The sequence below is a fragment of the Oncorhynchus masou genome, chromosome 22 (assembly GCF_036934945.1).
Source record: "Oncorhynchus masou masou isolate Uvic2021 chromosome 22, UVic_Omas_1.1, whole genome shotgun sequence".
NCBI lineage: Eukaryota > Metazoa > Chordata > Actinopteri > Salmoniformes > Salmonidae > Oncorhynchus > Oncorhynchus masou.
In genome coordinates this window covers 35,029,509-35,055,973 of record NC_088233.1, presented here as the reverse complement: position 1 = coordinate 35,055,973, position 26,465 = coordinate 35,029,509, and the positions used below count along the sequence as shown (strand labels likewise).

The 26,465-nt window shown below is 41.7% G+C and overlaps 1 protein-coding gene across 1 annotated transcript in view; it reads left to right on the top strand.

The window, feature by feature from the left end:
* The first annotated feature begins 2,676 nt into the window (after window positions 1-2,676).
* Window positions 2,677-26,465, top strand: part of LOC135509386 (partitioning defective 6 homolog alpha-like) — a 36,839-nt gene continuing 13,050 nt past the window's right edge. The window contains exons 1-2 of the mRNA XM_064930009.1: window positions 2,677-2,920; window positions 11,761-11,983. Of these exons, the coding sequence (XP_064786081.1) occupies window positions 2,825-2,920; window positions 11,761-11,983 (319 nt within the window). The 5' untranslated portion in view covers window positions 2,677-2,824. The remainder of the gene's footprint in view (window positions 2,921-11,760; window positions 11,984-26,465) is intronic.

The window sequence follows — 26,465 nt, the reverse complement described above, 5'->3', positions numbered from 1 at the left end:
ACCCTGCATGCGGAATTCTGTAAGAGCATCCTCAGAGTACAGAGAAAAACTCCAAACAAAGCACGCAGAGAGGAATTAGGCCAATTCCCTCTTCTTATTATTATCCAAAAAAGAGCCACCAAATTGTATAATCATTTAAAAACAAGTGACCCCCACTCCTGCCATTTGTATTTGTATTTTTTATTTGTTTTTATTATGGATCCCCATTAGCTGCTGCCAAGGCAGAAGCTACTCTTCCTGGGGTCCAACCACACCAAGGCACTTATATTACACATAAAACAAAAGATACAACAGTACATCATATAACATTTTTACACCACTACATATCTACAACATAAAGTATACGATACAAAGCCCTCAATTGCCATGAGATGACCATAGAGAAGAGTCCCCTACGCCAGCTGGTCCTGAGGCTCAATTCACTAACGACTACCAACCCAACAAAGCCTCGGGACAATACTCAGCAAATCTGGCCCAGCCAAATTATCACAAATAAAAAATAAAAATATATCACCTATTGGAAAGAAACCACAAAAAAATCTAAGTAAACTTCAATGATATTTGTCTCTAAACAGACTATCTGACCACTGTAACTGACAGAAAACTGAAGAAAACACTAACTATGTACAGACTTAGTGAGCAAAGTCTAGCCATGGAGACCGGTCGTCACAGACAAACTTGGCTGTACAGAGAGGACAGGCTTCTTCCAGGAAGAGATCGAGACAGAGCTGCATTTTCTGTCAAACTGTGACAGATATTCTGACATAAAAAATACATTCCTCCCCAAAATTATAAAACAATATGAATAATTTGAATACCTAAATGAGGAAGACAAACTTAAATACATGCTGTGTTATAGCAGCCAAATTTGTGGCCACCTGCCACAACCTGAAAGACAGCTAGTGAGAAGTGTATAGTGTGATTATTCATATTTGCCTATTCTTTATTATTATTTGTTGTAATTGTTGTTAATATGAGTATCACTATCATTATTATTGCTTAATTACAAACAGTCTACTATATTCAAATCAAATCAAATTGTATTAGTCACATGCGCCAAATAAAACAGGTGTAGACATTCCAGTGAAATGCTTACTTACGATCCCCTAGCCAACAATGCAGTCTTAAAAAATATAACAAAATATTAATAAGAATAAGAAGAAGTAACAAGTAATGAAAGAGCAGCAGTAAAATAACAATAGTGAGACTGTACAGGGGGCACCGGTACAGAGTCAATGTGCGGGGGCACCGGTTAGTTGAGGTAATTCAGCTAATATGTACATGTAGGTAGAGTTATTAAAGTGACTATGCATAGATGATAACAACAGAGTGTAGCAGCAGTGTAAAAGGGGGGGGGGCAATGAAAATAGTCTGGGTAGCCATTTGATTAGATATACAGGAGTCTTATGGTTTGGGGGTAGAAGCAGTTTAGAAGCCTCTTGGACCTAGACTTGGCGCTCTGGTACCGCTTGCCGTGCGGTAGCAGAGAGAATAGTCTATGACTAGGATGGCTGGAGTCTTGATCACGTTGAGGGAGAGGTTGTTGTCCTGGCACCACACTGCCAGGTCTCTGACCTCCTCCCTATAGGCTGTCTCGTCGTTGATCAGGCCTACCACTGGTGTGCCATCGGCTAACTTAATGATGTGTTGGAGTCGTGCCTGGCCATGCAGTCATGAGTGAACAAGGAGTACAGGCGGGGATTGAGCACGCACCCCTGAGGGGCCCCTGTGTTGAGGATCAGTGTGGCGGATGTGTTGCTACTTACCCTTCCCACCTGGGGGTGGCCAGTCAGGAAGTCCAGGATCCAGTTGCAGAGGGAGGTGCTTAGCCCCAGGGTCCTTAGCTTATTGATGAGCTTTGAGGGCACTATGGCGTTGAACGCTGGGCTGTAGTCAATTAATAGCATTCTCACATAGGTGTTCCTTTTGTACAGGTGGGAAAGGGCAGTGTGGAGTGCAATAGTGATTGTATCATCTGTGGATCTGTTGGGGCGGTATTGGAGTGTCTAGGGTTTCTGGGATAATGGTGTTGATGTGAGCCATATTCCTATCTTTGATCATTGTAGCTATGTTGATTTTGATAACGTACGTGTTTACTTTCCAAGTCAATAAAGTATACTTAATTGAATTGAGAGAGAAAGAGACAGAGAGACTGGTGAAACTGGATGTCAATGCATGGGTCATCGCTGATGAGATAAATCCACATGTAGAAATGTTTTTGCCAAGTCTTTTTCCATGGTATACAGTGTGAGAATACTGCAGTGGCAGCAAAGACCATTTCCCAATATTACAAGCAAGGGTAGGCCTATTTAAGTACCACATTGCCACTTTTTCTATTTGCATATATTTATTTTGTAAAAATCCTGTCCATTACCGTTTTGTCATTGAATGACCTCAGGGAAAATCTCATCGTCACATTAATTGAGTTGAATAATAGGGATTCTGTTCTTAGTCACTTCCTAAAAATTACTTGTGACACTCACTCATTGGAGAAATGTGAGTCAGTGAACCTTGTCTCACCTTCTTTGTGCCTCCTGGTCTCCTGGGCAACACCGACTGAAACATTTCAGCTGACCCCACGCACGACCCCATCCCCGCCTTCAATCGGCGTGTCTAGTTGACGTCATTGTTATTGAGGCGGTGTAGCTCTGCCCATCGCGGGGACAACATTTTCCATCACAGATCTGATTCCTACTACAGAACCAGGACTGTTTAAGGACTGCTGTACCTGTGCGTCTATCAGCTCTCATGGTGCTGCGAGCAAATGCGCTTACGACGAAGTGACTGACTGCCTGCTTCAACCTGCTTCGAGGAAAGCCTGTGGATGGTCCTATCCACTGGGGTTCAACGCGCTAACATGTCAAGGTACCAGAGGACCCCCTTGAAAAACACTGACAATGTGGTCGAGGTCAAGAGCAAAGTAAGTGGCTGGTTTATTAATTTCACATTCATAATGCGGTTACCGTGGACCGCAGTGTATTTGCTGATAGGTTACCTTATCAGGCACGCGCATGGATAACACCTGCGGTGCTCAGGGCTAAACCAAATCAAGCCGTATAAATTGGATCTGTCGGTATTGCGCTATCCGCTCTTGAATTCCCCACGTAACTAATCATAATCAGAGCGGGAAACACTGATGTTGGTGCCTTTGTCGCCACGACGTTCTGAGACGGAGCAGCTTGGAACGTGTCTGCCTCTATTTCAATATGTAGTAGCCTAGGAGGCAATGACAGTTCGCGTTGTCGCTCTCGGCTATGAAAGTGCTGTTGCTGTTGTAATTTCTTTGATGCATGTAGCGCGCTGTTATGCTGCAGAATAGAGCGTAGCTGTTCGTGGTTAATTATAACATTAGGCCTGGCTGATTAATTATTCATGAAACATGGTATTAGTAGCGATAAACCATATGGCTTAGTAAGCTCACTGTCAATGAATTCACCGATTCACCATAACTGAATAGACCACATCGGCCATAGCCTACCTGTAAAAAGAATATTGACAATTGACAATAAATTATATATGTATTTACATATGTATTATCAGCCTACACGGGTGATTATTCGTTTAGTATTGTTATCATCATCATCATCATCATCATCATCAGTGTAGCACATTAAAATGAACTGTCTGTCAATTATACTCAGTCACAATATGTTTTTTAAATAAAAACAATAGCGATGACAATACTTTGAACACACATTGTCTTTCATGGCAACACATATGTTTTTCAGTAAAACCCATGTGTCTCTATGGACGTCTGTCACAAAGAGCAAACATTGTAACTGCGTGTATGGAAAGTGTTTAAATGGAGTTAATGACTCTGATTATTACTTTTTCAATGTTTTACTATTTTTGTTCGCTACAGGTCAGAATCTTTAACAATCTAGTATGCTCAGAATGCTCCATACTAGTGTGTATGTCAAATTCTGACAATATGCTACGGATTGTGGTTTAAACTCTAAATTGGAGATATCTATACATGTATTCTCTGTGCAGTGCAACTGCCTCACTGTCTGTCTCTCCTCAACAGTGATTTTTAACAACTCGTTGACAGTGGATTCTATTCTAATCATGTTTGTATCTCAAGTATGTGCCTCAGCTGCAGCACAGCGTCTTAAAATGTATCAGAGGCAATGTCTCGAAGGCAAACAGGTTCTCTCTTTATTTTCAGTCTCTTCTTATTCTCTCTAATAGCTATGTGTTTGGTGGGAGAGAATATATGAATTAATAATGAAAAGAAAACACTCCAGCCTTTCACATGGTTCTACAGGCGGCTTGATTCTCCAAACAAGTACAGACACTCATGACTCAGCAAAGTTGTTCTGCCTATTGGAGCCCTGGGATGGTGGGGGACATAGTAGGATCCGCTAAAAACTAATAATCAAAATTATTTTCCAATCATTTCGTTCTGAACAGAACCATACTTTTTTTTGTTCTGTTCCGACCAGCAAAATAAAGTTCTCAACTGGTTAGAACAAAAAACAGGTAACAGTTAAAAAAGGTATATCGTTCCTTTTTAAAACTGGATTTATATTTCATTTTTACATTTAGCTTGATATTAAATTACTTCACCAATCAGTGCGGATAGAGCAGCTTGCTATGGAGTGGCTAAGCGATAATTGTTTACACATACATTGGACAGATGTCAGACAAGTGTAGGGTGCGAAATACGACTGAAATTTTGCACGTGTGAAGAGAGAGGGTGGAGGACGATGCTTAGCTTGAAGTGCTGGGCATCTTGTTATGACATGCATTATCTGAATTAGGCCCACAGAATTATACCTACGGAGGAGCAGCTTCAACGGAGGAACTTTTAATGTCTTTGACCTTCAGAGAGTTGGCTTAATGTTGGACCAAGATAGCTAACAAGCTTGTGTGTGCAGAGTGGCACCAGAATTAAAATAAAACACTTCTTACCTTTTTGTAGTTAATAAATCCAATGTTAAACGTGATACCTATAGTATCCTTAAACTTTTCACACGTACCAACAAACAGGTGTGATAATTCTACAGTGGTCCCTGTTGCGTATAATCAAACCGGTGTGATTAGAAGGCTTGATTAGAAGGATAATTTAGAACGTCCATTTTCGATTGACGCAACAATCATCATTTGAGCTGGTCATACTTTTTTTTCACAGAAACATTTTACACAAACACAGTCCTTACAAAGTTATGTCCAGAATATGACCAGTTTATTATAGGATGGAATAATCAGACATTCACAGAAGTAGCTACACCATAACACAATCATCCAATTGAAAAAATGTAGGCTACATTTGTTCTAGCGCTAACTGAGGAAGGATTGAGGTAACACAAGCGGTCATATATATCGAAAGTAAACAGACATGGGTAGATGGGTAGCCGCCATGCTTGTTTTTGTCTCATCAACCAAAGACAATGACCTCTGCCAACAAAGGGTATATTACAAAGTATTGAGATAAACTTTTGTTACTGACCAAATACTTATTTTCCACCATAATTTCCAAATAAATTCATTAAAAATCCTACAATGTGATTTTCTGGATTTTTTTCTTCTCATTTTGTCTGTCATAGTTGAAGTGTACCTATGATGCAAATTACAGGCCTCTCTCATCTTTTTAAGTGGGAGAACTTGCACAATTGGTGGCTGACTAAATACTTTTTGGCCCCACTGTAGCTGGCAAATAGCTTAGCTCATTATAATCAGTACAACCATCAAAAGTATTTTACACAGATCATAGGTGTCCATTACAATATATGCAATATTCGGAATGCATTATTTGTCACCAGTAATTGAAAACGTGAATAAAACTGTAAATACATTATGCTACATACATACATACTGTATGCGCCTACAGTAGAAATGACAACATGATATACAGAAAATAAGGAGCTTACTTTGATAGGAATGCACACATGTCCAAAGTTATTATGTGTACGGAAAACAACAAGGAAGGCAAAACGAGCACCAGCAACAAAATGTTCCAATTCTTGCAAGACTGCGCAAATATATGCATACTTGATCTGCACAAACATGAGTGAAGTGCGGTGGGCTCTTCTGGAAGAGAGAAGTTTAGCCGGCTCAGTAAAGCCTCAAACATAAAATGTCCACAACACTGAAATGGGCTACTTCTATGTGAATTAATGAGGAGGCAGAACACACCTCAATTCAAACTGTTGTTAGAAAATACAACTTGTTAGAAAATAATTAGAAATTGACAAGATGAAACAGCTTATAGATAATTAGCAGGCAGCGCGTGTTAACTGTCCTGTTGCGTAATAATCACATTTTGGAACAGTAAGTGCATTCTGACATCACGTGCATAAAATAACTCACGCTGGGGCGACCGTTAGAGATACTTAAACTTCTAATAAAACATTTTTTTCTTAATTTCTGATTTGCAGTTGTAACGTCAGTAGGCTATGGTAGCCTATGGGAAGGGCAGGTAACCTGGCCACACACACACACACACACACTGGCAAAGATTTTCTGAGTGACAGAGTGAGGGCTTTGCAGAGGCACTTTGTGTGTGTTTGGGGGGACTGGGAAAAATGACTGGAACGTAAAATAATATTATTAACGGTTCTCATGCTTTTAAAAATAAGGGTGCTGTTCTGTAATAGTATGGATCACTTTTGTTCCTGGTTCTGATTCTGTTCCCCAAAAAATGTAGCTCTGAATTATATATTTAAAAAAATAGTTTTTAAAATATTTTTATAGAATATTTAAAACATTCAATATACTTTATTGTTTATTGAACCTTTATTTAACTAGGCAAGTCAGTTACGAACAAATTCTTATTTACAATGACAGCCTACCCCGGCCAAATCAAATCAAATCAAATTGTATTTGTCACATACACATGGTTAGCAGATGTTAATGCGAGTGTAGCGAAATGCTTGTGCTTCTAGTTCCGACAATGCAGTAATAACCAACAAGTAATCTAACTAACAATTCCTAAACTACTGTCTTATACACAGTGTAAGGGGATAAAGAATATGTACATAAGGATATATGAATGAGTGATGGTACAGAGCAGCATAGGCAAGATACAGTAGATGGTATCGAGTACAGTATATACATATGAGATGAGTATGTAAACAAAGTGGCATAGTTAAAGTGGCTAGTGATACATGTATTACCTAAGGATGAAGTCGATGATATAGAGTACAGTATATACGTATGCATATGAGATGAATAATGTAGGGTAAGTAACATTATATAAGGTAGCATTGTTTAAAGTGGCTAGTGATATATTTACATCATCTCCCAGCGTCGTCCCTAACCCGGACGACGCTGGGCCAATTGTGTGCCGTCCTATGGGGCTACCAATCACTGCTGGAATCAAACCAGGATCTGTAGTGACGCCTGTAGTGACACTGAGATGCGGTGCCTTAGACCGATGCGCCACTCGGGAGCCCATACATGTAGTGAAGCAGCACAACAACTACATCACATTAGTCATCTAACAGCAAAGACATCAAGGACAACAAGAATCATAACAGCAAGGACAACTGAATATGTTTGAGTGCATGTATGGCACTATTTACATGTCAGTGTATGTGCACATGTGTGCATTTGAACGAGCGTGTGTGTATATTGCATGTGTACAAACACCTGCACAGCATCAGCCTCAGGCAAGCCGGCATTAACTGTAACAATACTGCCCCTCATTGTCATTCAAACGTACTTTTTGTTATGTTTTATTTAGATTTTTTATTTTTTTTACTTTTATCTTTGAGTGTTTCAGAGTTCCTCTGTCCAGTGTCTGTGTTCTTTTGTCCATCTTAATCTTTTTTTCTTATTGACCAGTCTGAGATATGGCTTTTTCTTAGCAGCTCTGCCTAGAAGGCCAGCATACCGGAGTCGCATGGAATTTCTCGCATCGAATAGCCTTCATTTCTCAGAACAAGAATAGTCTGACGAGTTTCAGAAGAAAGTTATTTCTTTCTGGACATTTTCAGCCTGTAATCAAAACCACAAATACTGATGCTCCAGTTTTATTGCTTCTTCAATCAGAACAACAGTTTTCAGCTGTGCTAACATAATTGCAGAACGGTTATCTAATGATCAATTAGCCTTTTAAAATTATAAACTTGGATTAGCTAACACAACGTGCCTTTGGAACACAGGAGTGATGGTTGCTGATAATGGGCCTCTGTACGCCGATGTAGATATTCCATAAAAAATCTGCCGTTTCCAGCTACAATAGTCATTTACAACATTAACAATGTCTACACTATATTTCTGATCAATTTGATGTCATTTAAATGGACAAAAATGTGCTTTTCTTTCAAAAACAAGGAAATGTCTAAGTGACCCCAAACCTTTGAACGGTAGTGTATACCAACTCATTCACCCTGTACTATGGAATCGGTACATCAAAAATCTCTTCCCAACTATTTTGCAATCTGTATGGCACAGCTGTCAACATCCTGGTCCTCAAATGAAACTGGTATACTTTCCTATTTATGCCATTTTTATTCTTCTGCCAGTTTGATCCTTTATATTGGGCAGACAGACCAGTTCCCTACCTCCTATTGCTGCCACCTGCCTCCTCCATTTTTTGGTGTAATGCTGTAATCAATTAGTTGCAATCTTGGATTGAGCAGACCTTCTGATACAATTCTGATAACTCCATGAGATACATAACTCTACCATTCCAATTTACAATATCATTTAAAAACAAAATACCCTATTCAAACATCTTTCCCATAAATACAGGTATTTTATCAACCAGCACATTTGAGTTCAGTCATAATATTTGCTCTATATTTTCAGAGAGATGAAATTGAAATTGTAGCCAGCTCTGCAATACTTGTTTGAAAAAGAGAGACACTTAAAAAAAAGTATAATTTACAATTAATCGAAAATGAGACATAGCGATCATCAGGAGTAGGCAGCACCATAAGTAAGTGAGTAAACTGAGATATGACTAAGGAGTTCATCAGGGAAATGTTTCCATAAATAGACAGGTATTTACAGTTGAAGTCAGAAGTTTACATACGCTGCCAAATCCATCGTCAATCTGTAGACTACACTCACACAAACTCACACCTTGCTGTAGCTAATAGCTATGAGAGGGGAGAGAGACAAGATAGATGCTAAATATATATATAACTACTAGATTGATAGAGAGATACAGTTGAAGTCGGAAGTTTACATACACTTAGTTTGGAGTCATTGAAACTAGTTTTTCAACCACTCCACAAATTTCTTGTTCAACAAACTATAGTTTTGGCAAGTCAGTTAGGACATCTACTTTGTGCATGACACAAGGAATTTTTCCAACAATTGTTTACAGACAGATTATGTCACTTATAATTCGTTGTATCACAATTCCAGTGAACCAGAAGTTTACATACACTAAGTTGACTCTGCGTTTAAACAGCTCGGAAAAGTCCAGGTAAATTATGTCATGGCTTTAGAAGCTTCTGATAGGCTAATTGGCATAATTTGAGTCAATTTGCGGTGTACCTGTGGATGTATTTCAAGGCCTACCTTCAAACTCTGTGCCTCTTTACTTGACATCATGGGAAAATCAAAATAAATCAGTCAGGACCTCAGAAAAAATTGAAGACCTCCACAAGTCTGCTTCTTCCTTGGGAGCAATTTCCAAACGCCTGAAGGTACCACTTTCATATGTAGAAACAATAGGTTGCAAGTATAAACACCATGGGACAACGCAGCCGTCATACCGCTCAGGAAGTAGACGCGTTCTGTCTCCTAGAGAAGAACCTACTTTCGTGCGAAAACTGAAAATCAATCCAAGAACAGCAGCAAGGGACCTTGTGAAGATCCTGGAGGAAACCGGTACAAAAGTATCAATATCCACAATAAAACAAGTCCTATATCGCTGCTCCAAAACCTCCATTAAAAAAAGCCAGACTACGGTTTGCAACTGCACATGGTGACAAAAATTTTACTTTTTGGAGACATGACCTCTGGTCTGATGAAACAAAAATAGAACTGTTTGGCCATAATGACCATCGTTTTGTTTGGAGGAAAAAGTGGGAGGCTTGCAAGCCGAAGAACACCATCTCAACCGTGAAGCACTGGGTTGGCAGCATCATGTTGGGGGGTGCTTTGCTGCAGGAGGGACTGGTGCACTTTACAAAATAGATGACATGATGAGGAAGGAAAACTATGTGGATATATTGAAGCAACATCTCAAGACATCAGTCAGGAAGTTAAAGCTTGGTCGCAAATGGGTCTTCCAAATGGACAATGACCCCAAGCATACTTACAAAGTTGTGGCAAAATGGCTTGAGGACAACAAAGTCAAGGTATTGGAGTGACCATCACAAAGACCTGACCTCAATCCTATGGAAATGTGTGGGCAGAGCTGAAAAAGCATGTGGGAGCAAGGAGGCCTACAAACCTGACTCAGTTACAGAAGCTCTGTCAGGAGGGATGGGACAAAATGTATTGTGGGAAGCTTGTGGAACGCTATCTGAAACGTTTGACCCAAGTTAAACTATTTAAAAGCAATGCTACCGAATACTAATTGAATGTATGTTAACTTCTAACCAACTGGGAATGTGATGAAATTAATAAAAGCTGAAATAAATAATTCTCTCTACTATTATTCTGACATTTCTCATTGTGAAAATAAAGTGGTGATCCTAACTGATCTAAGACAGGGATGTATTTGGTTAAGGTATACGTAAACCTCCGACTTCAACTGTATCTCTCCATGGTTGCAGGATCTTGTCTATTTTTACAAGTTTTCTATTTTAATTTATGGTGGAGATCTCATATCTTTTGTGATATGAATACCAAGTATGTCTACCCCAAGTATGTCTACTCCAATGTCCTTGTTCTGATATCTTCCCTTTGCTTCCTCTCTTTTCTGTTTTTGGGTGGAAATGGCATAATCAGTCACCCCTCCTGCTCAGTAAAGCATGCCATGTATTCTTCTTCAATGGAGAGGAAAAGATGCGCAGAGTAGACCCACTCCTTTTCTGTGAGAGTCCACAATCACTGAGTGCATATCCCATTATTTGTTTCAGACTGTAAATATGGTTGGACACACAAACCAGCAAATCATGTTATCATAAAAACAGCCAATGGATTTTAAGCGGGTGGTGCACCATGCAGTACTCTACTCTATACTGTCTAGCACTGTTTGCTCATCCTGCCTATTTTTTCTTTACTCTGTAATCTGTCTCCTTCGCCTGCCAATCTGTCATATATTTGTCTCCCTGTCTTTGTGATTGGGGAAGTAAGTGGCACCAAACATTGATGGGATTGCACATCGTGTTAGGGAGAGGAGTGACAACCTGCGGTGTGTGTTTCTAATATGTGATACGCACCCCAGAGAGAAATTCACTGGCTGTGCAGGGCAGCATCTCCACACAGTCAAGCACAGCTTACATCTTGTGTTGCCTCCCACAGCGCTCTTTATGTATTTGTGCTACACGGCTACCTCACAATGATCAACAATCCACTGTGTTATCATTGGGCTGTGCCCTGGTCCCTGCTGCATCTAATAGGAAGTCTCAGAACATGACTCCAGTTGTTACATACTGGACAATGTCTACATGTCAAGCTCTGTGATGTAAAAGTAATACCTAGGTTGTGTTTTGAAGAATGCAGAATGCATGCAAGATAATGAAAAGCGATGGTGGAATATAGGTGAATTGTGAATGGTTGGGTTAGCAGTGAATGGCAATGTCATGGCCGAGGCGTATGTTGGAGTCTGTTGTTTGTTGATATCATGATGCACCATTCTTCATGAGTTTGCTTTCATGACACAATATTCCCTGACCTTTTGTTTCCCAGTTTGAGGCGGAGTACAGACGTTTCGCTTTGAAGATGAGCGGCACCTGTGGCTTTCAGGAGTTTTACCGGCTGCTGCAGACCGTTCACCACATCCCCGGTGTGGAGGTGCTGCTGGGATATGCTGACATCCAGGGTGACCTGCTGCCAATCAACAATGATGACAACTTCTACAAAGCCCTCTCCTCAGCCAACCCACTGTTCAGGATCATCATCCAGAAGAGAGGTGAGGCTGCATCATGGAGAGAGGGATGGGATGGGAGGGGGCTAAGAGTATATATATTTATAAGAGAAACCTCATTGGTAACTTACATTGTTGGTTAAAGCTCTCTGCTATTGATGTTGACCTTATTGAAGTTGGAGTCCCTGTATTCTTGCTCCAAAGCCTGTTGGCTGTTGTGTTGAAGTGGGCTTGTCACTCTTGATGCTTGTTCGTTATCGGCACTGTCCTTGGTGTGTTTTTTAAGTTTCAGTTGTAGATCATGAAAAGGAACTTTGAGTTGAGCTAGCAGAAAATCATAGTGTGTGTTTATGACTAAATGTTATGTCTTTTGTTATTGTGCAGTCATTAGCAATAGTGGCTCTATTGTAATGTTGTTGAAAGCTGTGTTTCTTACTGTGACTGATAGTGGAGGTATGAGAGTCAGTCAGTGTGGCAATGGTGATGACGTTGCTTGTATTGTGAGGGGATGAGTGTCTGGGGCTGTGCTCATTGTTGCCATTCTGGCCTGCCTCAGTGGGTAGGACTGTCTGGCGCTGGGCCAGCCCTCAGGAATGCGAAGGCACAGCGCTGAGAAGGGATGGAGCTGGGGTTGGCGCTAAGGCTAAGGGACTGGAGCTGGGGATAGGGGCTGGAACTGGGGGTCGGGCTGGCTCCTCTCCCTGATCTCACCCCTAGCCTCACACACACACACACACACACCTCAGATGCTCCCTTCTCTTCCCCACCACATGCTCTCTGTCCCTCTTAATCATCTCTCTCCCCTCTCTCCGTCTGTCTGTCTCTCTCTCTCTTTAGCTCGCTCTCAATTCCTCCATCCCTAATGCCCCATCACGGTCAGCGAGTTTGATCAAAACCAATTCTGCAGGGCAGCATTCCGTAAATGTGCCACTAATACTCTTAAAAGTTGCTCCCCCATTATTTATAGTCAAGTCTTTCTATGTTCTGTTGTTTTATTGTTTTGTTTGTTTGCTTAATTCAGTTGGAAATGCTAATCTGGAAAGAGGAGAATGGTTGCTATTGTTCCCAGTTTTAGAATGCCATCCTGTTTGTAACAAAAAAAATAGCTTACATGAAATTCCCATTATTATGCTTCTTTATTAGCCATGTTGAGCTGCTTTGTGATTGCTACAGGAAGGTATCGATGACTCAATTAGCACTTTACATAATTATCCGTCAGGCTCACGATGTTATCCAGGTCAGTGGAGATAGATGGGTATTGTAGTTAACCATCTCTATTTTGTAACTAAACTTAACAAACATAAGAAGAAATTATATTACCAAGCCAAGATAAATGACAAAATACAATGGAAGATAGCTTTTGAGTACCTTAAATTATATCTTGGCCAGAAACCCCAATTCATCAAGATCGTTCATTGAAGTTAATGGTCATTTATTTAAAAAACTTTTGATATTGCCAGTAATTTCAATGACTACTTCACTAGTAAAGTGGAAAAACTCAAAAGTGAAATGACAACATTGAACAGTGAACCACTGTATTTTTGTATAAAAGATCTAATAATGAAAGAGAAGAATTGCTGTTTTGAATTTCTTGCTGTTATTGTGGGAGAGGTGGAAAAACTATTGTTATCCATCAATATTGATAAGTCACCAGGTATAGACAACCTTAATGGGAAACTATTGAGAATGGTAGCAGACTGTATTGCCACCTCTATTTGCTAAATATTTAACCAAAGCCTAAAGGAGTGTGTCCACAGGCGTGGAAGGAATCACCCTTTGTTGCCTCTAACAGCCGCCCAATCAGTTTGCTGCCTGGTCTTAGTAAACTGATGGGGAGAATTGTGTTTGACCAAATACAATGCTATTTTTCAGAGAACAAGTTAATTAGTGACTTTCAGCATATATATCGAAAAGGGCACTCAACTTGTACTGCACTGATGACTAATGATTGGTTAAAGAAATGGATAATAAGATGATAGTTGGAGGTGTAATGTTAGATTTCAGGGTAGGCCGTCATTCTAAATAAGAATTTGTCCTTAACTGACTTGCCTAGTTAAATGAAAAATACATAGATTAAATAAAGATTTCAGTGCAGCCTTTGATATTATTGATCATAAATTGCTATTGAAGAAACTTGCTTGCTTTGACTTTACATCACCTGCCATCACATGGTTGGAGAGTTGTATTTATCCAATAGAACCCAGAGAGTGTTCTTCAATGGAAGCTTCGCTGATATGCATCTGATATGTACAGTGCGGTGTCCCTCAGGGCAGTTTTCTTGGGCCATTACTCTTCTCTATTTTCTTCTTCTTACTCTTCTCGATTAATAATAAACTGATCTTTAAATATGTTTTTGACACAAAAATTGCATATACTAGTTGTTCAGGCTCTGGCATTGTCTCATCTTGATTATTGTCCAGTAATATGGTCAAATGCAGCAAAGAAAGACCTAGCAAAGCTGCAACTGACTCAAAACAAGAGCAGGATGCCTTGCCCTTGACTGCACATACAGAACTAAGATCAACAGCATGCATGCCAGTCTTTGCTGGTTGATGAAAGATTAACTGCTTCTCATCTAGTTTTTATGATAAATATTACTGTGATGAAAATTCAAGATTGTTTGCATAATCAAATAACATTCAGCTCAGACACCCATACATACCCCATAAGGCATGCCACCAGGGGTCTTTTCACAGTCCCCAAGTCCAAAATAAATTCACAGCAACGCACAGTATTATACAGAGTTATGATTGCTTGGAACTCCCTTCCAATTACTCAAGCAAACAGCAAAATTACCTTTAAAATTGAACAACATCTCATGGAACTTGCAGCGCATCAAGCATCAAAAATAGAACCAAGTTCTATTTTAGCGCCTGGCTACTCACACATGCGCGAACAGTTTGGATGAAATGATTGAATAACACGTATGTGTACATTTATTTTGCTACGCTCGCGCACGTAACGCGAGCAGTGTGGTCAGCATGTTACATACACATTATTTTTGTGTTGTATTGTTGGATTTTAAATTTGTGTGACTGTTCTTGGGTATCAGTGTTTTGTTACTGGTCATTGTGTATTTTTGTGGACCCCAGGAAAAATTGCTGCTGCTTCTGCAAAAGTTAATGGGGATCCAAATAAACAAATATGTGCTCAGCTGTGTATAGAGAGGAGAGAGGAGATGTGCCCTGTAGTTCAACCCCCCTCTGTGTGGTCGCTGAAGCTCTAACGGTTTAGTGTGCTATGTGTCAGTCAGAATAGAGATAGACAGTGCAGCTTAATGCTCTATCCATGGCTCTCTGTGGGAGTGGCTCCTGCTGCATCAGCACCAGGCACTGCTCTGCCTGTCATGGCTGGGGAGCACAGTGCCTTGCTGGGGCCTGAGATGAGGTCAACACAGGTGCCGATGGAACTGGGCGCAACAACACTGGATGGGGAGAGACTAGGGTGGATGTATAGAGTGACAGAGGCTGCAATAGTAGATTTAAAGGAAGAGCAATAGTAATGCCATTTGTGAGGTACAGTGAGTGAGTGAAGCTCAGAGGGTGCCTTCCATTCAGCACAGACCAGGAGAGCAACGAATGCAGCTAATGAGATCTAGTCTCCCCAGTGCTCCTGGAAGAAGACTTCAAGAGAGAAACTCAGATGTGAAGAGAAAAGTTGAAATAGAAAGCGAAGGAGAGAAAGAGACTGCTATAGGAAGTTCATAGTAATGTGTCTTTTTCCATTTCCTCTTCCTGTTTTCTCCCTGTGCTCATCTATACCACATGCAGTATATGTTTGGAAGAAAGGCCTATTTGGATAACAAAGTCGTAGCTTGCACCGTGAATGTCTTTCTGTATACAGTGCTGTGAAAAAGAATATGCCTCCTTTCTAATTTTCCCTACTTTTGTATATTTTTGATACTATATGTTATCAGATCGTCAAACAAAACCTAATATTAGAAAAAGGGAACCTGAGTGAACAAATAACACAACATTTACATATTTAATTTATTTCATAAAAATGCAACGTGTGAAACATGTGAAAAAGTAATTGCCCCCCCTTACACTCATTAACTGGTTGTGCCACCTTTTAGTTGCAATGACTCCAAACGCTTCCTGTAGTTGTTGATCAGTCTCTCACGTCGCTGTGGAGGAATTTTGGCCCACTCTTCCATGCATAACTGCTTTAACTCAGTGACGTTTGTGGTGTTTCAAGAATGAACTGCTAGTTTCAAGTCCTGCCACATCATCTCAATTGGGATTATGTCTGAACTTTGACTCGGCCGTTCCAAAACATTAAATGTGTTGCTTTTTAGCGATTTTCATGTAACTTGATTGTGCGTTTTGGATCATTGTCTTGCTGCATGACCCAGTTGCCCTTCAGTTCACATACGGATGGCCTGACGTTCTCCAGTATAATTATGACACAGACCAGAATTCATTGTTTCTTCTATTAAGGCAAGTTGTCCAGGTCCTGAGGGAGAAAAACATCCCCAAACCATCACACTACCACCACCATGCTTGTCTGTTGGTATGGGGTTCTTACTGTGGAACACAGTATTTGGTTTTCGCCAGGCATAATGGGACCCATGACGTCCAAAAAGTTATACTTTTGACTTATCTGTCCATAGAACATTCTTCCAGGAGTCTTGAGGATCATCCAGGTGCCTTTAAGCAAATATGAGTCAACTGTTTGGATGAGATGTGTCCCATTTATGTCTGTCGAAAACAAACTACAGGAAGCATTTGGTTGGAGTCATTGCAGCTAAAGGTGGAGCAACCAGTTATTGAGGGTAAGGGTGCAATTACCTTTTCACACAGGGGAATTGGGTGTTGTATAATTTCATAAAATAAACTTAATTCAATAAATTAAACAAGTATAAATGTAAATCAATTTTTATTCAGGTTCCCTTAATCTAATATGAGGTTTTAGTTGAAGTTCTAATAACATTCAGTATGAAAAATCTGCAAAAATAGAGAAAATCTGAAAGGGGAAAATACTTTTTCATGGCACTGTATAAAGAGGAAGCCAGCATCCGTGTATGCTCCAGGAGGTCCAGCACACATGCTAATTACTCATTAGCTGAAAAAGCCTCCTCGCTTTACAGACAAAGCTCTGATCAATAATTTTAATGGCTCTGGAGGCAAACGCAATCAGATTTTTTTTGCTCTATTTGTTCACCCAGTGGGATTTGTTTTGTTTTGCTGCAACCGACTGACAACAGAGCTACTTCCCCTGTTTTTATAGGGATGCTCTTCAGAGCGCTGAACAGCTGAACACCTATCAGGCTTTAAACGGGCTATGTACAGTATGTGGCTATAGATCAAATTACATTTTATTTGTCACATACATGTGTTTCGCAGATGTTATTGTGGGTGTAGTGAAATGCTTGTGTTTCTATCTCAAACAGTGCAGTAATATCTAACAAGTAATATCTAACAATACACACAATCTAAAGTAAAGGAATTGAATTAGGAATATATAAATATTAGGACGAGCAATGTCAGAGTGGCATAGACTAAGATACACTGTATCTGTAAAGGTTTGTGAGGGTTTTAGGTGCCAAGACAAAATTTCTTTAGCCTCCAGTCAGGAAGTCCAGGACCCAGTTGCACATGGCGGGGTTCAGAGCCAGGGCCTCAAGCTTAATGATGAGCTTGGAGGGTACTATGATATTTAATGCTGAGCTATAGTCAATGACCAGCATTTTTACACAGGTATTCCTTTTGTGCAGTGTGATGGCGATGGCATTGTCTGTGGATCTATTGGGGCGGTAAGCAAATTGAAGTGGGTCTAGGGTGACAGGTAGGGTGGAGGTGATATGATCCTTGACTAGTCTTTCTAAGCACTTCATGATGACAGAAGTGTGCTACGGAGCAATAGTCATTTAGTTCATTTACCTTTGCTTTCTTGGGTACAGAAACAATGGTGGACATCTTGAAGCATGTGGGGACAACAGACTGGGATAGGGAGAGATTGAATATGTCCGTGAACACACCAGCCAGCTGGTCTGCACATGCTCCGAGGACGCGGCTAGGGATACCGTCTGGGTCAGCAGCCTTGCGAGGGTTAATACGTCCTTGAAGGCAGACCGCGATGGTGGCACTGTATTATCCTCAAAGCGGGCAAAGAAGGTGTTTAGCTTGTCTGGAAGCGTGACAAAGGTGTCCGTGACATGGCTGGATTTCTTTTTGTAATTCGTGATTTCCTGTAGACCCTGCCACATACGTCTTGTGTCTGAGTCGTTGAATTGCAACTCCACCTTGTCCCTGTACTGGCACTTCGCTTGTTTGATTGCCTTACGGAGGGAATAGTTACACGGTTTATATTCAGACATATTCCCAGACCTCTTTCCATGGTTAAATGCGGTGGATCACGCTTTTCATCCATCCACGGTTTCTGGTTAGGGTAGGTTTAATAGTCACAGTGGGTACCAGATCTCCAATGCACTTCTTTATAAATGCACTCACAGAGTCAGCAAACTACCTGCCCTCCAGGACACCAATAGCACCCGATGTCACAGGAAGGCCAAAAGGATCATCAAGGACATCAACCACCCGAGCCACTGCCTGTTCACCCCGCTATCATCCAGAAGGCGAGGTCATAACAGGTGCATCAAAGCTGGGACTGAGAGAAGCTGGTTTTCAGTCTATCTCAAAGCCATCAGCCTGCTAAACAGCAATCACTAACTCAGAAAGGCTGCTGCCTACATTGAGACCCAATCACTGGCCACTTTAATAAATGGATCACTAGACACTTTATACAATGCACTCTAAATAATGCCACTTTAATAATGTTTACATATCTTACATTACTCATATCACGTATATACTGTATTTTATACCATCTATTGCTCCTTGCCTATACCGCTCAGCCATCGTTCATCCATATACTTACATGTACATATTCTCATTCACCCCTTTAGATTTGTGTGTATTAGGTAGTTGTTGGGGAATTGTTAGATTACTTGTTATCCACCAGATCAGAGGCAGTAGGAATGACCATGGATGTTCTCTTAATAACTGTGTGAATTAGACCATTTTCCTGTCCTGCTAAGGCATTCAAAATGTATTGAGTACTTTTGGGTGTCAGGGAAAATGTATGGAGTAAAAAGTACAGAATTGTCTTTAGGAATGTAGTGAAGTAAAAGTACAGATACCCCTACTTAAGTGGTACTTTCATGTATTTTTACTTAAGTACTTTGCACCACTGCCTGGAAGTATTCTCATTTTCTATTTAAAGGAGAATTAGAAAGCAGCTCTCTCACTCCCTTCACTCTTTCTCTGTCGCTCTCTCCCTTTCTTTCCCTGCTCTCTCTAGCATTGGCCAATATCTGTTAGCTTTGGCTTTCTCAGAGGATATATTTAATAAAACCATGAGGGGAACATAAATGCACATTTCCAGAGAGGGCTTAGCACTGTCAGTGACAGACGTACCCGTTCAGGGCCTGGCGCTACGAGATTACAGCTTCACCTTCTCCATGGAAGGAATGTTATTTTTCCACAGTGATGCCTTTTCATATTTCTCATTTATTTTCAAGTGAGAGCAAATCATTAGAGCAGTGCTCTTCATTCATTTGAACTGGTCTTGACTTCCAGTCAACCACATTTCCCTCAACTCTTACTCTCTATTCTTTCATCTCTAGAGACCATCTATTTAAGGAGACTATTGATCCTTGCCATACTGTACAGTACACATGGCATATTTTCGTTATAACCTCAGAGGACTATGGACAATCAAACCAGATGGTGATCAACACGGGGGTGAAGTTTCTGTTAGTGCTATCTTAATGTAAAGGTTGTAGTGATGCTAACAGACTGTAAGTAGTGGTGATGCTAGTCTAAGACCACGCCTAAGAAACTGGTCAATCGCTCAGACCAGCACAACTGGCCAGTCTGGCTATTGAAAGCCCAATAAGCTGCTTTCCAGAGATTGACTCTTATCTAACCTCCCCCCAGAGGTGCCCCATGATGGACACATTGTGCTGGTGGAGCCATTTAAAGCCTCTGACCAGATCCTCCCTCCACCACTCTCCCTCTGTGGGACATTAATATCACAGAGTGCTGTTCCACTGAAACACTGATGAGATTGATGGGGCTTTTAGCATGAGCTCATCTCACAGAGTGGCCATTGAGAGGCTGGCTAATGTGATTCTATAGCAGATGAGATTCAGCGCTCGCCTCCATCCTCACCCAGAATCCCAGCACAAAACACCTATGGTGTCTCTCAGCCCAGTGAGACCACTAGCCCATCCTTGTCATTGCCATTCTCAACTAGCTAGCTACCATGTCTGTCCTAAATCTCCTGGTACAGTCATAAGAAGCCAGTAGCAAAGGTCTGTGGAATTAGCTGGGCAATAGCTGGCAGTCTGAGAAGCATGGATTAGTGAAAATAATATATCTTTTGTGGTTGCTAAATCTACTTCCTTGAAGATTTATTTCAGCAAACTGCTTTAAAAGCTGGGGTTTATTCAGCTAATTCACATCGACTGAGAGGAAGCAGGAAAAGGGGGGATAGAGATATAAAGAGGGAGAAGGGAAAAGAGGGAAGAAAGCGTTTCAATGTTAGCTAGAGGAGATCTTCCTGGATGTGTCTTCAGGGCCTTCTCTGGAGATAGTGAGCAGGGAGAAGAGAACCCTTTCTTCCCTCATTTCCCCTCTCCATGCTCACTCTCTCATGAGAGTGCCCTGAAGACACATCCAGGAAGATCTCCTCTAGCTAAAATTGAAAGTCAACCTCCTGTCTCCCTTACCTGAACAAACATAACCACACACTACAACTAAGTTCAAAACAATTTGCACATTCAAACCGTGCTCCAATGTAGTCATGCAGGAGTGCTTTAGGTAGTGTATCAGAGGTGTTACTGTGGGTCGGCATGCTGGTGCAAAGTCCATTGGCTGTGCTGCTGTTTTTTAGCAGAGTAGGAGAGATTCCCTTATGTTCATCCAACACACGCACAACTGAGGCTGCATCAGCTGCTCAGTACCCCGAGGTGTGTGTGCGTGTGTGTGTGTGCGTGTGCGTGTGTGTGTGTGCCTGAGAATGCATTTGAGTTATGTATAGGACTGGGAGGAAGACAGAGAGCGAATGTATTTATGATGTGGTTGTAGAAGACATTCCCCCAATCCTGCTGTGTCTTTGCACACTTAATTGCATGATAGCATCTCCACTGTCGTTACAGACAGAGTGAAATCAAATATTCCTAGGTTTGGAGATCGAAAGATAGGTTGTATCAGGAAAGCAGAGCAGAGGAGCGAGAGAGGAGGGAATGAGGAAAGTAGGCAGAGTGTGAGTACTGCTAGGAATATCTGCTATGCAGGTGTATGTACCTGGGCAGGGTTCTCTGTAATGTACCTGGCCGGGGTTCTCTGTAATGTGCCTGGGCGGGTTTCTCTGTAATGTGCCTGGGCGGGGTTCTCTGTAATGTGCCTGGGCGGGGTTCTCTGTAATGTGCCTGGGCAGGGTTCTCTGTAATGTGCCTGGGCAGGGTTCTCTGTAATGTGCCTGGGCAGGGTTCTCTGTAATGTGCCTGGGCAGGGTTCTCTGTAATGTGCCTGGGCAGGGTTCTCTGTAATGTGCCTGGGCAGGGTTTTCTGTAATGTGCCTGGGCAGGGTTCTCTGTAATGTGCCTGGGCAGGGTTTTGCATGCCATATCCGATCAGAAGATAAAATATTTGCATATATCACCCATTGTTACTTAGGGCAGCCTCTGAATGTCTTCTCTAGCCAAGTCATTCTCCATGTCTTTCAGCCTCTGAGATTCCTGAGAGCTGCTGTGATTTCTTGTTTCTGTGAAACAGCCAGCCTGGTGCGTTGCTTGTTTGTTGCATTCTTGTGTCTCTAGAGGCTGGGGAAGGAGTGGAGGCACTGGCAGGGATGTACTGGCATGCATCGGGTACACTGGAGGCTTGAAAACAGGATGTTACCAACCACAGGTTGGCGTGGTAGGTGGGTAGATGCCCAATGCCACTGAGGGTCAATAGGTTGTCAGCAGTGTGAATACAGGGCAGTATAACCCAGGGCTGTTGACTGATTTCCTGGGCAATATTGACTAGTTGATATAGAGGTGCAGTTACCAAGTTGATTGTAACATTAACAATGGAGCAACTGTAAACCACTTTGTAGTGTAACAGAGTAATGTAGAGTTTTCAATTTCCAGTTTCCCACTCCAGATTTACAAGATGAAATTCCTTCCACATACTGCATGACTGTTTTTGGTCTTATTTCAGTGGTTTGTGATCCGGCCTTCAATCTAAGCGCCAGTGGTTTATTGAGCATCACATATATAGCAGGACAGTCCTTTTCAGATGTGTTTCTTTCCAGAGACTAGCAGTATGGATGTGTAAAAACAGAGCACCCACAAATAGAAACAGAGGCTAGAGGAGGAGAGGGCCTTTGAAGGGACAGTTGTGAGTCTGAGCGTGCTGCCTGCTGAGGTCAGAGAGAAGGTGTGGGCATTGTTTGAGGGTTTTAAGAATGCTTGCTGGTTTTGGCAGCTGTCTACAGTCCATTTTTGGATTCTGAATGGAATGTGTACGTATGTACACTACAGTACGCCTACCACGAGGATGACTCAGCTCATATTGATGGTGACATCATACTGTCTCGTGATCCAGCTCAGTGTTTACACTGTCACATATACATGAAATAGCAGACTAAGGGAATAGGCAGCAGCAGGTGGTACAGAAGACAAGAATAGAATGCTGCCAAAATGACAAAGGAACATGGAACTAATGAGAAGTTTCAACAGTAAACATCCCTTTACCTGTTACCTGTTCCCAAACACAGGGGGGGGGGCCTTGTGTCTGTGCCTCAGTAATAATCCTGGGATAGGAAAAGAGCTGCCCTCCATTTTAAAGAGTAATCCAAGACAAGCCCCATTAGTTATGTCCCACTGATCAGTACACACTTACATACACACACAGGTACGTGGCCTACTGCTGATCCGGCCTCCCGTGCAGCACGTGATTGCTGATCTGATCTGCTGCTCCACTAACAAACTATGTTGTCTTTCAATCAGAATAGAAGTGTGTTTGTGTGTTGATACTGTGTTGCCTGTATTCGTTTAGTTAGGCTATGCTGAGGCTCCTTTCTAGATGGCAGTGGGAAGACCCATAGTTGCTGTTTATATGCGATGGAAACAGTGGGGTGTTTTTCTTTACCTTGTGACCAGGGCTGTATCCACGTAACATCACAGAGTAGATAATTGGTTGTAAGTGCTGAGAATGGAGCCATTTTACTCCTACTTGTATGAGTCTAAATAAAAGCTATGTATGAAGCCTCTTTAGTCATGAGAGGAAACCTCCTTAGGAAACTTCATGAGCTTAACCAGTTAAGAGTTACCAGCAGGTGTCTTGAAAAAGGCAGCAAGATAGTGGTTTCTGCGCTATAGACAGGCGATGTTTTGATATTTCTATATGATCGACCCATAAATAATCTACACCTACATGCAACAATATCTCTTTAGCTTTTGACAACGATTTAACGAGGCCTAATTCACATGATAGCTACTTATAACCACTGGGTTAATAAATTATCACTTTTTATTATTTCAATTATTTAATGAACCTACATCCTATTATTTCAAGTTGTCCATTTGGAGCGCAATATCCCATTGTTAAAAAAATATGCCTAAATTGGGTAATTGAACACATTTTAGGCCAATGTTAACTTTGATTGTGTTTGGTAAAAATGATAGACCTTTCAAATGTTTTATATAATATTATCAGCAAGTGACTTGATGCCTAGCCCACTGTGCCAAAGCGTGATATTATCAGAATTCCTCTTAACAACCAATATAATATATGATTCATATGCCTATCACATTATTCATAATATCAGAATTGGTCCAAAAAATACACTGCTCAAAAAAATAAAGGGAACACTTAAACAACACAATGTAACTCCAAGTCAATCACACTTCTGTGAAATCAAACTGTCCACTTAGGAAGCAACACTGATTGACAATAAATTTCACATGCTGTTGTTCAAATGGAATAGACAACAGATGGAAATTATAGGCAATTTCAAGACACCCCCAATAAAGGAGTGGTTCTGCAGGTGGTGACCTCTCAGTTCCTATGCTTCCTGGCTGATGTTTTGGTCACTTTTGAATGCTGGCGATGCTTTCACTCTAGTGGTAGCATGAGATGGAGTCTACAACCCACACAAGTGACTCAGGTAGTGCAGCTCATCCAGGATGGCACAACAATGCGAGCGGTGGCAAGAAGGTTTGCTGTGTCTGTCAGCGTAGTGTCCAGAGCATGGAGGCGCTACCAGGAGACAGGCCAGTACATCTGGATACGTGGAGGACGCCGTAGGAGGGCAACAACCCAGCAGCAGGACCGCTACCTCTGCCTTTGTGCAAGGAGGAGCACTGCCAGAGCCCTGCAAAATGACCTCCAGCAGGCTGCTCAAACGGTCAGAAACAGACTCCATGAGGGTGGTATGAGGGCCCGACGTCCACAGGTGGGGGTTGTGCTTACAGCCCAACACCGTGCAGGACGTTTGGCATTTGCCAGAGAACACCAAGATTGGCAAATTCGCCACTGGCGCCCTGTGCTCTTCACAGATGAAAGCAGGTTCACACTGAGCACATGTGACAGACGTGACAGAGTCTGGAGACGCCGTGGAGAACGTTCTGCTGCCTGCAACATCCTCCAGCATGACTGGTTTGGCGGTGGGTCAGTCATGGTGTGGGGTGGCATTTCTTTGGGGGGCCGCACAGCCCTCCATATGCTCGCCAGAGGTAGCCAGACTGCCATTAGGTACCGAGATGAGATCCTCAGATCCCTTGTGAGACCATATGCTGGTGCGGTTGGCCCTGGGTTCCTCTTAATGCAAGACAATGCTAGCCCTCATGTGTCTGGAGTATGTCAGCAGTTCCTGCAAGAGGAAGGCATTGATGCTATGGACTGGCCCACCCGTTCTCCAGACCTGAATCCAATTGAGCACATCTGGGACATCATGTCTCGCTCCATCCACCAACGCCAAGTTGCACCACAGACTGTCCAGGAGTTGGCAGATGCTTTAGTCCAGGTCTGAGAGGAGATCCCTCAGGAGACCATCCGCCACCTCATCAGGAGCATGCCCAGGCGTTGTAGGGAGGTCATACAGGCACGTGGAGGCCACACACACTACTGAGCCTCATTTTGACTTGTTTTAAGGACGTTACATCAAAGTTGGATCAGCCTGTAGTGTGGTTTTCCACTTTAATTTTGAGTGTGACTCCAAATCCAGACCCCCATGGGTTGATAAATTTGATTTCCATTGATAATTTTTGTGTGATTTTGTTGTCAGCACATTCAACTATGTAAAGAAAAAAGTATTTAATAAGAATATTTCATTCATTCAGATCTAGGATGTGTTATTTTAGTGTTCCCTTTATTTTTTTGAGCAGTGTATATATTAGGCACGCCAACAAATTAGACAACAATTAAGAGTAGGCAAAGTGATTGTGTCAGTCAGAAGTTATATAAAATGTTTTACCATTGCAACATTTGATGTACAGTCACATTCACCATGGTTTGTCGGAGTGTGCTATACATTTCACGTTTCATTAAAACAATGTCAATGAGCGTCATCACTATCTTTCCTTTGTAGTACCTCAAACTGTCGTGATTACCAGCTGAGAAACTTTTCTGAGTTGATTTTACTCCTGGCTCAGAGTTTGTCTGAGCAGTATCTTAAGATCATCCTAGAACTCCGAGCTGGGAGGTTTCTTTTGTCTGGAAGGGGCAATCTGGAGTTGTTACATCCATTTTTAAAATGTACCCATTAATGCTTGAGAAACACAACTTATAAATATCTCGTGAAACATAATATAGCCTCAAAACATGGTTGGAACTATAATGTTGATATCATGGATGATTAGTCCTTGCATCCATAGCTCTGCCGATGAATTTGAGCGGTTGTACATCTCCAGCCCCATCCCTCAGCTTTTTACCGAAACTTGGGCAGGGATGACACTATCATTTTTTTCAACTTCTGATTGCCACTTTAAAATAGGTTTGAACAGGATTCCTAGGAACTTTTCTGAGATGCTTTGTGGATACAGGCCCTAACCAGGAAAAAACTCTAAAGTACTAGAGTTTTTCCTAGTTAGATCACAGGATTAATATAACTCCTGGATCATATATGATCTTTATTTGGAGAACATTTTTAAAGATGTTCCTATCTGAACATTGATGAACAACAGAGCTCAGCTGTTGGAATGTTGCGACAGGAATAGTTTATTCTTGGAGCAGCGCTGCAATGCGGCCAGTGGCCAGACGTTGTAAGGGGATCCAGGAGATGTGGTGCCAAAGAGATGCCTCCACAGTACTCTGATCTGCTTCCTGCTGGCAGCATCAGGTGTCCATTACTCAAATCCCCTACCCTGGAGGACGGGGGCTCGCTGGTGCTGGTTCTGCCAGGCCATGCTTTCCATTCCACTGCCTGGCCTGCTCACTCTGGAATAATTCATGTGAAAGCATGCCTGGGCCAGCATGACAGCCAGGGTAGGACAATGAGCTCAGAGTGGGACCCGTGTTCATGGTGATGATCG